The sequence below is a fragment of the Heliangelus exortis genome, chromosome 8 (assembly GCF_036169615.1).
Source record: "Heliangelus exortis chromosome 8, bHelExo1.hap1, whole genome shotgun sequence".
NCBI lineage: Eukaryota > Metazoa > Chordata > Aves > Apodiformes > Trochilidae > Heliangelus > Heliangelus exortis.
In genome coordinates this window covers 903,723-919,173 of record NC_092429.1, presented here as the reverse complement: position 1 = coordinate 919,173, position 15,451 = coordinate 903,723, and the positions used below count along the sequence as shown (strand labels likewise).

Below are 15,451 nucleotides of genomic sequence, written 5' to 3'. Positions count from 1 at the left end.
GGAGCTTTAGAGGTCCCTCCCAACCCAAATCATTCTGTGGTTCTATGATTCTGGTTGCCTTTCATCTTACTTTGTAGCACGCATTCCAAGTGATCCTATGCTAGCTGTTAAGGCTCTCCATTAGCAAAACACAGTTCTGCCCCAGTTTTGCAGAGATGTACATAGCTATTCAAAGCCCATGCAGTTGGCCACCCGTTCATGCTCTGTAGATGTCAGTAATTCCACAGCTGCTTTTTCAACTGTGTGCTATAACCATGCATTAAAAGTAATCGAGCTGCAATTACTCTGCTCAGAGTGGTCCTGAGCTGCAGCTGGCTGTAGTTTAGCAGAGATAGCAGAGTCTGAGTCTCTCATATTATTGCTGTCCTGAGCCTCTCTCTGCCCTGGACCTCCAAGAACAACACAGTTCTCTGAAAGCTGTAATTTGCACTGTCCATCAGCAACCTGAACACAGTCTTGTAGCACACCAGGAACACCCGGTGAGGATTCCTGCCATAAATCACCTCATCTGGTTCCATCCCATTAAAGAGAGGCTGGAGCCTGCTCACTGGAGATGCAAAAAAAAATCTTGGTGGTGAGAACATGCACAGACTGAATCTGGTAGGTTTGGTTTTGGGAAGAAAAAAAAAGTAAAAGTAAAAAAATCTCCCCTCGTATATAGAACACAGAATAACAGAAGGTTATTTTTTAAAACAGGAGAATGTGCTCAGTTGGGTTTATGTGAACATGGCATTGAGCAACCTGGGGCTTTTAACTGACTTCCTAGTTTCTCTGTGTGCATACTCAGAGAATCTGTGCTCTGGTGCAAAAAGCCTGCAGCCCTTGGTGCCAAACCAGCAGCTCGAGGTGCACTTCTGCAGTGCCACCCCAGAGTTCCCAGAGATGGGAAAACACTGAGCTGCTCTGCACCTGCATCTTTCCCCTGACGGCTCAGGTGCTGTGACGGAGGGCGTTTTATCTGGTTTCGCTTCCTTTTGTTGTTTTTTTGGGTTTTTTCACAGGCTGGCCCAGTCGTTTCCACAGCCCCTGGAAACCAAGCCATTGCTGAGCCAGCGGGAAGTGGTGCCGGGGGGGAACCTGCCGGCCCGGCCCGACCGGCGCCCGCTCAGCGACACCTTCACCGACAGCTGGGCCGACGGCTCGCACTACGACAACACCGGCTTCGTGGCGGAGGAGAGCGCGGTGGAGAACCCCGGTGCCAACCCCCTCCTGGGCACCAAGTCCAGGAGCACGTCGGCACACGGACGCCGGCCCCTGATCAGACAGGACCGGATCGTTGGCATTCCCCTGGAGCTGGAGCAGCCGACGCTCAGAAACACACACGAATCTGAAGTGCCTCCTCCCAATCCTTGGCAAAATTGGACCAGAACCCCTAGTCCTTTTGAAGACAGGACAGCTTTTCCTTCCAAACTGGAAAGCACCCCCACCACCAGCCCTTTGCCCGAGCGGAAAGATCACATCAAAGAGTCTCCTGAAATGACTAGCACTTTCAGCCCGGGAATAGCATGGGAATATCACGACTCAAACGCTAACAGAAGCCTCACCAACGTCTTCTCCCACATCCACTGCCGCCCAGACCCTCCCAAAAGCGTCATTTCCATCAGCAAGAGCACGGAGCGGCTTTCCCCCATGATGAGGGACATAAAGACCAACAAATTTAAGAAGTCGCAGAGCATCGACGAGATAGACGTCGGGACGTACAAGGTGTACAACATCCCCTTGGAAAACTATGCAACTGGTAACGACACTGTGGGAACCCACGAGAGGGTGGAGAAGCTGCTGGGCCCGGAGCACGGCATGCTGAGCATGTCCCGCAGCCAGTCGGTGCCCATGCTGGACGACGAGCTCCTCACCTACGGCAGCGTCAAGGTGCAGCCGCAGCACAAGCCCTCGGTCACCAAGAAAGTTTACCAGTTCGACCAAAGCTTCAACCCGCAGGGAGCAGTGGAGGTCACGGCCGAGAAGAGGCTGCCGCAGCCTTTCCAGCTCAACCCCGAGTACATTCCCCAGCAGAGTAAAAACCTGCCCCAGGAGCTGGTCAGCCCCCGGGCCTACCGCGGCTACCCCCCCGTGGAGCACATGTTCTCCTTCTCCCAGCCGTCGGTCAACGAGGAGGCTCTCAGCGCCCCCTTTGCCAGCCAGGGCTCTCGGCCGGGGTTCCTGAGGAGAGCGGATTCCTTGGCCGGCTCCACCGAGATGTCCATGTTCAGGAGGGTGAGCGAGCCCCAGGAGCTGCCCCCCGGCAGCAGGTACGGCCGTGCTCCCTACCGAGGGGCTGCGGAGCGCCAAGGCAGCATCTCGGTCTCCGAGTCTCAGTTCCTCAAGAGGAACGGCAGGTACGAAGACGAGCACCCTTCCTACCAAGAGGTGAAAGCCCAGACTGGAAGCTTTCCGGTCAAAAACCTTACACAAAGGAGGCCGTTGTCTGCAAGAAGCTACAGTACAGAGAGCTACGGCACGTCCCAAGCCAGGCCGGTCTCGGCGAGGCCTACAATGGCAGCTCTGCTGGAAAAGATTCCGTCAGACTATAACTTGGGTAACTATGGCGACAAGCCTTCCGATAGCAGTGATATAAAGACAAGGCCTACCCCTGTGAAGGGAAATGAGAGCTGTGCTAAAATGCCCGCTGACTGGAGACAACAGCTACTTAGACATATAGAAGCTAGAAGGTTAGACAGGGTATGTTTGGCATTTCTCTGCAATTAATGCCTTTAGTTGTGTGTTTCGGTATTTCCAACTCTTTGCACGTGCAGTGGTAACCACCAGAATGCCCACTAATGACCTTCCTGCCTTGGTGCCAGAGGAGCCGACCCACACCAGGGCAGCTGGAGTGAGGGGGTCCCAGGTAACGAGCGGGAAAGGGTCTCAGCACCAGTAATGCCCCCCATGCACGTTACTGGTGTAGGAACTGCTGCAACACTGTCTGAAATAGCAAAAAAAAAACCCCAAAATAACCCAACATACAAATCTCTCCTTATCAGCAGATGTGAACGTGCTGCTGAAGTCCAGTAATGATTTGAGCAATCACAGATGCTGGGTACGTCTTTGCAGCAAAGGGCAATAAAGAAAAACATCACAGATAAAAAGCAAAATAATGTGTTTTAGCTTTCCTATGGCTGTTAGTGGGGAGGATTTAAGGGTATCTCTTATCTCTGAGAAACATCACTGGGTATATACACTGCCACTGTTTGTTTAGAGGGGATCCAATTATTGCTCCATTTAGCTGTAGAAGTTCTGCTGATTTGCCTCCCACACAAGCAGCACTCCAGTGCACGGGGTCAGTAAGATCCTAACTGCTAAATGAGTTACTTCACCAATTGGATTTGCTGCATCCTCTGAAGTGGTGGTGAAAAAATTCCTGTTGTTGAGTGCAGAAGTTGGTTTCAGAATGTGTCCATGTAGCAGTTTGATGCTAGAGACTCGTGAGATGGGTGTTAATGCATTCATTACCTCCCAGTTGCTGGGGTGTGATGCATACTGAAGTATCATTAAGGACCAAATGGGTAACCTTTAAAAACTGGCTGAAGCCTTTTCCTTATTTCAGCTGTTTTCCTTATGCTGTGCACATCTGATTGGAAAATTCCTAGGCAAGATAGTGCAGCCCAAGTAGAGACGTTTCTGGTGGAAATAAACCCTCTCCAGGTGTTTTGTTTAAGAAGTATCTTTACACATAGCTTACAACCTGTGTTTGCTTAAGAAATGCCCGATGCCATGGCAGGCTGGCACTGGTGATTGCAACAAGTGAAGTGAGGTCAGAGCAATCCCTCAGGGGCTGCTGAGCCAGGCTCTGGCTGGTTGCCACATGCCATGAGCAAAGCTCTCAGAACCTGGGCTGGCTGGGGGAGTTCTGCTGGTGAGAGCTGCTGGGCACTGCCCACCTGCCCCCGACCATGCAGGTCCCTGGGGCAAAGCTCATCCCTTGTGTGCAGCTGCTGGCCAGGGAGTGGGAGCAGAGCTCCAAAGGTGGTGCAGAACTTCTGCTGCAGGGTTCTCCCTCTGCCTCTGATCCTGTTTTATGCTAGATACGTGTTTTCTGGCCCATCCGTGGTTGTGCAGATGTACCAAAATTTGGCCATAATTGCAAAACAAAGACTTGTGCCACGTTATAGACTGCAATTTTCAAACTACAGATACCAACATATTTCACCTGCTGTCAGCGTTGAAGTCTTTTCTGGTATCCATTCTATGTATAAGTAGCAATGTATTTGCTTCCGTGTGACCCAGTGCATGCCTGAAAAAACAAAAAACAAACCAAAAAGCTATTTATTTCTTGGTACTGTTTGTTTGCTTTAAACTAAAATGTTGTGAAATTAACCATATATATGTGTGATACTTAATTCAATGAGCATGTGTGTTCATATCCTGTCACGTGGTTGTTTCCTCTACTCAGACTGCTGCTTACAAACACAACACAGTTAGCCTTGGCATGCTGCACTCTGGAGGGTTTTCAGCCATGCATGCCGGCAGAAGCATGACTTTAAACTTGCAGCCTAAATCTAAATTTGAAAACCAAATGCTTCAAGAGCTACCTCTACCGAAAGTAAGTATGGGATAGCCAGCATATACCAGCATTACCCAGTCAATTGATAACACTCCTTGCTTTCTCCTGGTTTAGCTTTTGCCTCTTGTCCGTGCTTATACTCTACCCAGTCCAAAAAGCAAAGGTGGTGGCACTGCCTTTCCTACCCAGCACCTTGCTTTCTGGATTACGTAGCTCCCGTGGCTGTCATTACTGCTTTCTGCTCCCATGACTGATGCAATCATTCTGTCTTCCTCAATGGCTCAATCTGCTCACAGGAGGGAAGAAGGTGTTTGATTTGGTGACCCTTGGACCTCAGAAAAACGAGTGTAGAAGTGTAAGAGACAGGGGGTTTAACATATGAACGCTACTTGAATATGCTGTGATAGTCAGTGAGTTTGAGTCCATGCTCACCACACCTAAATTAATGTTAAACTTTCAATAATGCCTACAGAAAGGGAAAATTTTTCACGTTTTACTTGCTGGACCAGATGATCCTTGGTCCCTTCCAACCTGACACTCTGCGATTCTATGGTACTTGGTGATTAGCAGCACTTTGCTGGCAAGTGCAGAGACAACTGCACACAAACAAATGTTTGAAGAGAAAAGCAGATGTGAGGAGCCAGAGAGGGCATTGCTGAGGCGTTTTCAGTCTCCGGGAGGAGGTGCTGAGGCCTGTGCCATGTAGGGCCACCCCTGTGCCAGCAGCAGGTGGTGGCACTGCTGGGCTCCACGCAGGGGCATGGCTGGGTGTCCTCCCACAGCCCCACCCGTGGCTGCTGGCAGGAATCGGCTCCATCTCTGTCAGTAATTACAGGGCAGCAGAGCAGGGATCCAGGCACTGCAGTGCCATCAGCTGCACCAGTAATTGCTGGCCTGGCCCCTGGCAGGGCTTGGCCCCAGCCAGCTGGCAGCAGCCCAGGCAGAACCAGCCAGAAATTCCCAGAGGAGGATCCCAATGGCCCATTTCAGAGGTTAGATCCAAGGCTGTTGAGAAGAATAAGATAATTGAATGGCAGGAAGATGAGCAGATTGTGCTGGCTGGAGGACAGGCCCCAGCCCTGCTTAGCTTACTAATGCAGGACTTCCAGGCAGAGCTGGGAGAGGCTCACAGTGCCCACACACACACAGACCATGGCCAGTTTTTCCCTGCTCTCTAACTTACTCTCCATGCACTGTTCACTGTGTTTACCCCTCCCCTTCAGCTGTCCCTGGATTTAAGCAAGTCCCAATGTTAGTGTGTGCTTCTCTGTTGTTGGGGTGATGGCACTGAGGTCAAACCTTCCCTGCAGAAGTGTGTGTGTGTGTCTGGACACAGACAGCTTTCCCCTGTTGGTCATAACTGGATTTTCCTTTCAAATCATTTGTTTGTCTGTTTGGGTGTAACCTGATGCTTGTCCCCAGTCCTGGATAGAAGTTCATTGAACATCAACTCCAAACAATGGTGCTGTTCACCTACACGGTTTTAGGAATGATAATTTACAATTTTTAATGATTTGGGGTTGTAGATGAATATGGATGGTAATACATGGATGTCTGAGGGAACTTATGAAACTGTTTATGGGGGACATGTTTTGGGGTGTGGTTTTCTGTCAATTATTCTGCTTCCTATTCCACCAGCATTTCATTGCTACATACCCATAGCAAATGTGATGCTGAACTGCATGATGGGGGGATTGTCTTACTGCACTGTTTGGAAAGTACTGAAAAAATATTGTTGAACATAGAATTTCAATGTTTAGTATTGTTTAATTTAATTCCTTCACATGTTCTAAAGGCTTTTGCGTTTACTTGGTGAATCCAGGCCACAGCAGCTAAATATTAACCTCTTCTTCTTCCCCTTTCTTGTGGCCTAGATTCAAGAATGTAATGAGTGAGCTTTAGTTGTCCAGTGGAAGATCAGGATATCAAGTATAGCAATTGTTTACTTTGGAAAAGTTCATTACATCAGTTCTACAGAATGTCTGAATGGCTGCCTTCCACTTTTTACCTGTACTTAGCAGAAATGTAGTTTTTTTTCCCAGTCTGCCCAAGCTCACCATGGGCACCTGGGGCTGGGGTGGCTCTGGAAGGTATGACACATCACAAAGGTGATGACTTTTCTTTTTTCTTGGTTTTTACCATTCCTCAGAGCCAAAATATTTTGCAGTGGTATTTTTTCACTGTAAAGCTGCTCCCTGCCCTGGTCTCAGATGATGAACCCCCCATGGGGTGAGGGGGACATGCAGCAAACAGGGCAGAACAGCTGATTCCTGAGATTGTGTAGGCACAGAGTGCCCAAACTGGGACCTAAATTCTGATCCATGGACAAAGAGGGCTCAGGGCTGGGGTTAGTTTTTCCATTTGAAAGCTCTACATGGAGGACTTGTAATTTCAACAGGGAAAATGTTTCTCTAATGGTTTTAACATAGGAAAATCACATCTTTCCTGGTTTTTCTGGAAGACTTCCTGAATGATGAGAGAATGATAATGAAAGCTTTCTTTGCTTTTCAATAATGAGGGTTGAAATTTTTTTATATCACAATTTACTTCTACTTCTGAATTATTTTTAAACTTGACCAAAAACTAAAAAAAATTCTTGATTGTTCTTGATTGACCAGTTACCAGCTTTGGAGTCTCAAAGCACCAGTTTCATTTGTTCTTCAGTCATCAAGAGAAGTGATTCGTATTTTTTTTTTTATATCAATGCTGAAGAAGAAAGTGCTTAAATGATAGAGGGGGGGAAGAGAACTTTTTTCTTTGCAGTTTACCATTAGGCAGTTAACTGAATAGGCACCAGATAATGCTGAGTGCTGTCAGTGGCAGCACAGTGGGGACATTTTGGAAAGCCTGACACAAAAGGCCATAACCAGGTTAGCAGAATTTCCAGCTATGGTAAAGAAGTACAGATAATAAGAAGTATATGATAATAAGTACAGATAACAGAAAATCAGGATGGGACAAAAAAGTGCCCATGTGCTCAGAAGTGTTGAAAGCAGGAGTAGAACAACCAGGGGGAAAAGTGACCAAGAAGAAACATGATTATCTTAAAGGTCTTTTCCAACCAAAATAATTCTGTAAAAGAAGAAGTGGAAAATAGTTGAGGAAGCTTTAAGTGTGCCTTTCCTTCATGCCTATTCAGGAAAGGATTTAATTGCTGGATAATATTGCACACCTGATACCCTGTGAATTTGGAGCAAAACCAGCCCCAGCCCTGAGAGAGGTCTGTGGAAGCAGCCACATTGCCAGGAGACTCTGTCACAGGTTCAGTACTGCCAGTAAGGGAGAAAATCTAAGCATATCATTTAATCTTGGTGGCAAGTGCTTCATGAAAAAGTTTTTTTGATGGCTGAATGACCTGTAAGAAAGTTCTAACTGAAATGACTAATGGCAGACTGCACGCTGAGATGGGGAGTGGTGCCAGAATGTGCTTCTCTGAAAGGAACGAGTTACATGCAATTAATTTTCACTTTTCTCTCATCATTCATTATTCTCATTGTTCCTCTTATGTATCCTTCAAGATCTCCTGCTCGGGGAGAGTCCCTCAGCAACGTGATCACACCTTTGTGAAACACCCTAGAAATGTAAAAGCATTTCCATGTTAGCAGTAGCGTGGTGCTGTGTAATGTGGGTCGGTGACTGATGTGGTGTGGAGTGAGAGATGCCTGTGGTGCTGTGACAGTGACTAAAGGCTGCCCTACCCTTTCTGCAACAGACCCCGTCACAGCAGAGCAGTGTCCTGGACAACGGGCAGGAGGAGATGGCCCTGGGCAGCCAGTGGAACCCCTACCCCCTGGGGCGGCGGGACGTGCCACCAGACACTGTCACTGTCACCAAGAAGGTAAGCTGCACCCCGTGCTGTGCTTCCCCACACAGGGGGACAAGGAGAATGGGCTGGTGAGGACAGGCTTGGGAAGCACATGGGTTTGTTTCAAAGTTTAATGTGCATTAAGGATGGTCCTTTGATGCTTGCTGCCTGGTTCTATATTTATTTCTGCACTTGTGGAAATAAATATTTATGTTTATTTCTCCACTTGTGACATCTGTAGCCTGTGAAATGGGCACATTGGGCTTGGCAGGTGTGTTCCTGTAGGTACCAAACTGCCCTCAGCTCCCTCCTAGCCTGACAAGTCACCATTTGAATTTTTCATTTCAATTAAATCTTTCAGTTTACCACAAAAAAAAAAAAAAAAAAGGATGGAGGCCAGCCCAGTGCCTGGACAGGAACAGGTGTCATGGCAGAGCCCTCCTAGGCACTCATCATTTGCTGACAGACACACTGGGAAGGGTTCTAACTCCCGGTACCTTGTGGATATGAAATTCCAGTGGTTGGACCTGGCCTCTTTCTGTGCAAGCACTGGCTGCTCCCTCCCAGCCCCAGTGTGGCTCTGCTCTTCAACTCAGAACCTGCCAGGTTTGAATGCTCTGACCATGAAGCTGGAGAAGAGAGGAGGATGAAAAACTAAACCATGTTTGCAGTCAGCTTCAGAAGGTGGAGCCCCACGTGTAGGCAGTGGTAATTACATTGGCTGTTATCTCTGCAGGGATCAGTCCTGCTCACTCTGGATGTCTATGAGTGAGTAAAAGCAGTGTGAAAGTCATCATGTGCACACTGGTAACTTCCAATTAGCTGTCAGCACTGAGCAGGTGAACATCTCCCTACTGGCTTCACATCTTTTTATCCAAGGCAGCTCCTGAAGCAGTAGCCCTTGCCTTCATACCAAAGCAGATCCAGGAGATTCCCATCTTCCAGAGCACTGCTTGATGGTGGGAGAGAAAAGCCACTGACAACCCACACAGCCCAGAGGGTCCTCCCAGGCACAGGTGAGGTGAGGAGGGAGGTGCCCTGGCACTGTTTGGTGGAGCTATTAGAATGGTTTCTCCATCCCCTGACATGCAAGAAGCCAGGGTGAGACATTTAAGAGGAGATCCTGCTTATCTCCACTGTCATGTTGGGACAAACCTGCCTTTGTCCATCCACACCACCTCACACAGCCCAGGCCTTGCACTTGTGCCTCCTCAGTGCTGCTGGAATGAGAAGCCTCAGATGCTTTTACATGCTGAATGTTTCAGTATCTCGCTGCTCAGAGGTGGTGAGAACAAACACTGTGTAACCAGACAGGAGTCTGATTAGCTCAGAGGAGCAATCCATGGCTACATCCATCCATTGTCAGCTACTTTAATTATTCTGTAAACATTGGACACCGAGCTGGAAATAATTAACTTTTGTGGAGGGTGTTAAATAAAGTAAAGAATGCAAATGCAACTGGGAAGCAGTCTGCATGATAAAGATTTTTTTCCTGCAGAATAAATAACTCCTGGTTCCAAGAAAGGCAGCTTATCCACCTCCAGCAAGAGCCAGTGTGAATACACAAGAAGCAGGGATATCATCTCTTCAAAATCTGTTAACAGGAGTGAGAAAATGAATTCTGAAAGTGGTTTACTCACCATCCTCAGGAGGAGGTTTGCAGTGTGCTGTCGTGGCTATGCTGATCTCCTCTCCATGGAAAGGGACCTCCAGTGTCTTGGTTTCCCAGCATCTGGGGATTAAAATTCAGCAGCTATTTAAAGTCAGAGTCAGGAAATCTCCTGTAGAAATCAAGTTCAGCATAACCAGCAAACCACATAAATATAAATTGTTCCATATGTTGTTTTTCCATTAAGATAGCAGTGCTGGTGAGTGCAGGGCAGGGTCACTGTGTGGTGGGACACCTTGGGACACCCCTGGAAGAAGATTTGTTCTTCCAAGGGGAACAGTGTGCACTCTGCAGAGATGGACTCAGGCTGGTGCAGTACACACACAGATGTAGTAAGACACATCCCACATCAGCCACACGTGAAGGGCTCCTACACCTGGGCTGCAAAAGTGAAGAACTCAGATGCACTCTGCAAAAAAGTGGGACAGAGCAGGTCAGGGTTGCTCACAGTCACTGTCCTGCTGGGGCTCAGTGACACGAGGAGCTCCAGCTGCACCTGGACTGAGGATGTGTTCTGCAGAGAAAGTTTGGAAATACATTAAGATGTATTTTTGCTCTGGCTACAAGCAAGTAACTGTAGTGCCATGGCTGCTCTAACTTCTGAGGCCAGAGGACTGGCCAGTGGGTAAGAAATATTTTGATCTTTTGCTGCATCAAATGTGATTTTGCCTAAAATGCAGTCACAGCTGGTGACTCTCCCAGCAGGATCATAAATGTTCTGTAGTACTGAGGATGAGACCTTCGTGACAAGACGTGGTTGTGTTGTTGGCTGTGTAAACTTGATGTGAAACTTCATTTAACCAGGCCTGGGGCCTGGGTTTTGCTTGTTCTCTCAGTGCCAAGCTGCATGGCATTATTTATAACCACAGCATCCAAATCCTGTAAATATGAAAGGTAGAAAATTGTCTCAGCTGAATTTATTTTGTAAAGATTTGCCTCGGATATCAGGTAATTGATGTGTTGAAGAGGAAACAAGTCTGCAACTTTACCATGGCAAGAACAGAACATGGAAAGCAAACCTCAGCCCTTAGATCCCAGCTGCAAACACAAAAGGCTGAGGGGTCAGGAGGATGGCAGCAGTCAGCCAGATTTTTTGAGGAAAAAAACCAATATTCTAGAAATTTGATGAGTTGCATATTGTAAAAGCCACATGTATTCCTTAGATGAGGAGTGGGATTTACCTGATCAATGTTTTCCATGCACAATGCTTAGCACTGGCCAGGGCCTGGGTTTGTGGAATGGATTTTCTTCCAAACTATTTAAAGTAAAAAAAAAAAAAAAAAATCGTCCTAGCATCCTCAGAGTCTGCTGGGGTGAGTAATGCACCCTGCTTCAATGTATTAAATGTTTTCAGCTCACAGAGCACTCTGAGCAGATCCATGTATCATGGTGCTGGGGGAAAAAATCTTTTCTGTTTATTAACCATTCAGTTCATGGCTGATTTCCCTCCAGCCTCCCTGGGTCACCACCTGCTGTGGGCTCAGCCTCGCTGCTCATTTCCACCCGTGGTCAGCAGGCAAACCTCTGCTGGGATTGAAGAGGTTTGCTTTTCCTTGACCCTGTAAGTTGTAATAATTGCTTCTTTGCAGCTTCCTGAATTTCTGGCCTAACGGGTTACGTTGCCCACAGGCAGGTAGCCACATCCAGACTTTAATGGGATCCCAGAGCCTCCAGCACCGGAGCCGGGAGCAGCAGTATGAAGGGAACATGAACAAAGTCACCATCCAGCAGTACCAACCCCCACTGCCCATCCAGATCCCCTCCTCCCAGAGCACCAGAGCACCACAGGGTGGGAGGTGTTTGATCCAGACCAAGGGGCAGAGGAGTACGGATGCCTACCAGGAGCAGGTGAGGAATCGGGGGTCTGGAAAAGAACACCTGGACAGAACAGTGCCTGGGGCTTTCTGCCTTGTGCACAGCAGGGAAATGGAGCACAGGGCAGCAACGGGTGGGCTGGGGGAGACCTTGCTGCTGTCTCCTGCTGCCTGAAAGGAGATTGGAGTGAGCTGGGGGGTTAGATTCTTCTTTTCTGCATAACCACTGATAGGATGAGAGGAAACAGCCTCAAGTTGTGCCAGGGGAGGCTGAGGTTGGATATCAGGAACAATTTCCTTACTGCAAGAGAGTGGTGAGGCATGGGAACAGGATGCCCAGGGCAGTGGTGGGGTCACCATCCCTGAAGGTGCTGAGAAACCCTGAGGAGGTGGCACTTGAGGACAGCTGCCATAGGAGGGTTGGGTTGATGGTTGGGTTTCTTCACTGTCTGCTCCTGTCCCCATTACACTTGGCCTCAGTGACTGCTGTCCCTGTGTGAGGCACCTGAGTGGCAAAGCACTGGTCCCTGGAGCAAGGCACTTGTGAAAGGAAAGTGGTGGGTGCTCAGTGCAGGCTGTGGGCCTGGTGGTGGCAATGGTCTGGAGATCTCTGAGCATCAAAGTCCTTGTTCCTTGGGTTTTTCCCACACATAGTGCCTGGGATCCTGCTCCTGTGACACCCTTGGGAAAAATAACAGTGCACAAGATGAAGCTTCACTGAGAGATTTATCCCAGTGCTGATGGGAAAGATTTGGCTGAGGTGAACTGCCCTTTCACAAGCAGAAAGGGGTTTTTATCTTCCTGAAAATAAAGTGTTAAGATACATGCAGGAATAGCTGCAGGAGGGTGGATATCATTGGCTGTCATTGCATCAGTTTAGAACAATATTCTACTGACTGTTAGTGTGCAATCCAGCTTTTGGGAGGGCCAGCTCATCTCCTTAGGGGTGCAGTGGGATCTAGGAGAAGAAGATGCCATTGTTTAGTCAGGCTTTCATGTTGGCACTGACTTCTCTTGCCATGTCTGTTTAACCCAGTTTTGTGTGAGGATAGAGAAGAATCCTGGCCTTGGTTTTAGTATCAGTGGTGGAATAAGTGGACAAGGAAATCCATTCAAACCTTCTGATAAGGTAAGTAATAAACTCTCTCTAAATGGTCTTTATTTTAGAGTGCCTTATAGCAGAGACATAGATAACACACGTGAAATTTTTATGCACTTCTGTTGTGATAATATGAAGATTTTTCTCACACTTGGCTTTTTTTTCTTTTGTTAGGGGACAATTAATTTTTTTTTTCTGGTTAATGAAGACCAGAGAAACAGAAATCACGTGGCTTCTGCTTCACGTATCAGTTAATTTTTTACTCTGCTGGAGCATCATCTCTTTTACTTTTGTCTTTTAAGAGTCACCATTGGCCCTGGTGAAACTTTCAGCACTGTGGTGAATGCTGCACCAGCAGCATCATCACTGGGGAGCTGAACGTGTCTGTTCTCTGCTAATCCTGGCCTTGGCTCTAAGAGGCAGTAATAAATCCATAAATGTTGAGAATGTTCAGCAAACAGGGAAACTGAAACTGCCTTCTGGCTTCTCAAAAACTGGAGCTTGAATACAAAGTAAACCAGTGACTTCCTCACCACTCTGAGTGACAGTGGGAAGCTAACTGGAGGTGTAAAATATGTGACTGAGCATCTAAAGGGCTGAGTATTAAGAAATGAATGGTTTTAAATGTATTGGTTTTCCCAAGAAGTAAGCAAAGGTTACTTTAATGTCTGCTCCATTTGAATGATCCTCCTGGAAACCTCATTACTCTTGCTCCAGCCAAAGCAGACACTTCTTTGTGAGGTGGCATCTTGGTTTCCAGTGACCCCCAATTATCTTGGTGTCAGGCAATCACCTGCTGAAGGGACAAACCCCTGCTGCTGTTTGATGACAAACAGATGTTTTTAAAAAGTGGTGTGTTTAGACTATTGCCAGAATATCTAAACTCCCCAGACAGGGGTTAGGCTGACACCTGTATTTTGGGCAGTAGTTCTTGGTGACAGCATCCTAACCTCTGTTACTTCTGACTTATAGGGTATCTTTGTTACTAGGGTTCAGCCTGATGGACCAGCCTCCAGCCTGCTCCAGCCTGGTGACAAGATCCTCCAGGTATGGGGGGTTGACCTGCTTTGGAACTGCACCTTTGCATCTTGCAGGGACCTTGTTTTCAGTAGCAGTTGGCAGTTACTTTGCTATCTTAATGCTTTAATAGTGATTCCTGAGAATGTTACAGTAAGGCTGGTCCTGGGGGGGAAGGAATGAAGCCACCTGGGAACAAACTGAGGATGTCCCTCAGGTCCCCTGCACCCCAGGGGCAGAGCCAGGTGACAGAATTTAAACTGAAAAATCAAACTAATCCTGACATCACATCCAGCTTTTCCACACCAGCAGCAAAGGAGGGGCAGGGAGAAAGGAGCTCTGGAAGGGGTTCACGAGCACAACTGCACAACAAAACAAGACACCTCTATAATTTTCATTTTGCAGCTGATGCAACATTTTTATAAGGAGCTTTATAGTCCTGCTTTTTTGGCAGAATTGTAACATTTTGCAATGTTTTTGCCTCCCTTTTGCTGTTTCAGCATTTTTTAATGTACTTGCATGAAAAAGGATCCACTGCTGGGCTGTGGAAGGAGCTGTGAAATTCATAGTGAAACCTCAGCTTTGGGTTTGTTTTTTGGTTATGCCATAAAGATTTTCTGTATTCCAGAATATTTTAAATATAAAGAGAGGCAATTTCTGAACATACCTTACCAAAACTCCTTATTCACACAAAATAACAGCTGTCCAGGTAGAAAAGGGCTTTCTGCCATGTCCTACAAAGTTGTTTCTTTTTTTCATTAAAATTTGTTACCACTGGCAGAAAATAGTGTTACTTTTGAGGAAGGAGAGCCATGGTAATTGTCTGAAAGGTTTGTAACAGTTTTTAAAGCCATTCACACTGAATGTGTGGGCACCTCGTGTGCCTTCAGCACAGAGGGTTGCTTGGACCTGCATTTTATGGCTGTTGTCATGGCAAATGGTTTCTCCTGATGGGCACAGGCCACCTGGAGCTGGGATTTCTCCTGTTTCCATGTGTGTTCTTAAAAGAGCAGCCTTTACCTTTCTATGTATCATCACATTTGAGGTACTGCTGCATTTTTTTTTGGTAACAGATTTCACTTTCTTAATTTCTTCATCACTTATGTTGGTGAAGTTTGTTTGACTCTGCACTCTCAGTCACCCTGGTAGGACTGAGGCTCAATCTCAGCAGAGTTTCTCCTTTGTCACTGCCAGTACAGAATTTTATCTCCTCTGGCAGGAAGTTCCCTTTTACTTGCAATTACTCCTGCCCATGTATAATACCAGTCACCTTGTGTTGATTTATTCTGTGGCAAGCTAAGGGTGGTCATTAATCTCATGAAGAGACTAACAGAGAAAAAAACATAACTGTGATGAAAGGTATTTTCCTTCTCAAACATCAGCAAAGAGTGTGGTAAGAGGCACGGGCAGGTTACCTGAGCACCAGGGCAGGTTCTTGGGTGAGTGGTTCTCTTTCTGCACGTGCTGGACGTCTGCATCCCAGCAGGGCCTCCTGGGCAGGCAGCAGTCTTACATCCCAGAGCTCTTGTTCCTGCAGAAAATAATG

General features: G+C 47.2%; 1 protein-coding gene and 1 long non-coding RNA gene across 9 annotated transcripts in view; one reads left to right on the top strand and one right to left on the bottom strand.

Annotated features, from left to right (window-relative positions):
- The window catches only part of LRRC7 (leucine rich repeat containing 7), a 143,070-nt gene that overhangs the window by 121,993 nt on the left and 5,626 nt on the right, over positions 1-15,451 (top strand). For 3 of the 8 annotated variants that reach the window (XM_071749854.1, XM_071749850.1, XM_071749849.1), the window contains 6 exons: positions 1,002-2,679; positions 4,391-4,540; positions 8,214-8,339; positions 11,605-11,823; positions 12,826-12,918; positions 13,861-13,935. In XM_071749854.1, coding sequence (XP_071605955.1) covers positions 1,002-2,679; positions 4,391-4,540; positions 8,214-8,339; positions 11,605-11,823; positions 12,826-12,918; positions 13,861-13,935 — 2,341 coding nt within the window. Of the gene's footprint in view, positions 1-1,001; positions 2,680-4,390; positions 4,541-8,213; positions 8,340-11,564; positions 11,824-12,825; positions 12,919-13,860; positions 13,936-15,451 lie in introns of those variants that run through there. The other 5 variants (XM_071749853.1, XM_071749851.1, XM_071749852.1 and 2 more) reach the window with 4 other exon arrangements.
- LOC139798808 (uncharacterized) overlaps positions 1-15,451 on the bottom strand; it is a 43,139-nt gene that overhangs the window by 23,699 nt on the left and 3,989 nt on the right. The window contains exons 2-4 of the long non-coding RNA XR_011726986.1: positions 15,321-15,436; positions 9,947-10,038; positions 4,148-4,231 (exon numbers count right to left, since the gene is read on the bottom strand). This is a non-coding gene — a long non-coding RNA (uncharacterized lncRNA). The remainder of the gene's footprint in view (positions 1-4,147; positions 4,232-9,946; positions 10,039-15,320; positions 15,437-15,451) is intronic.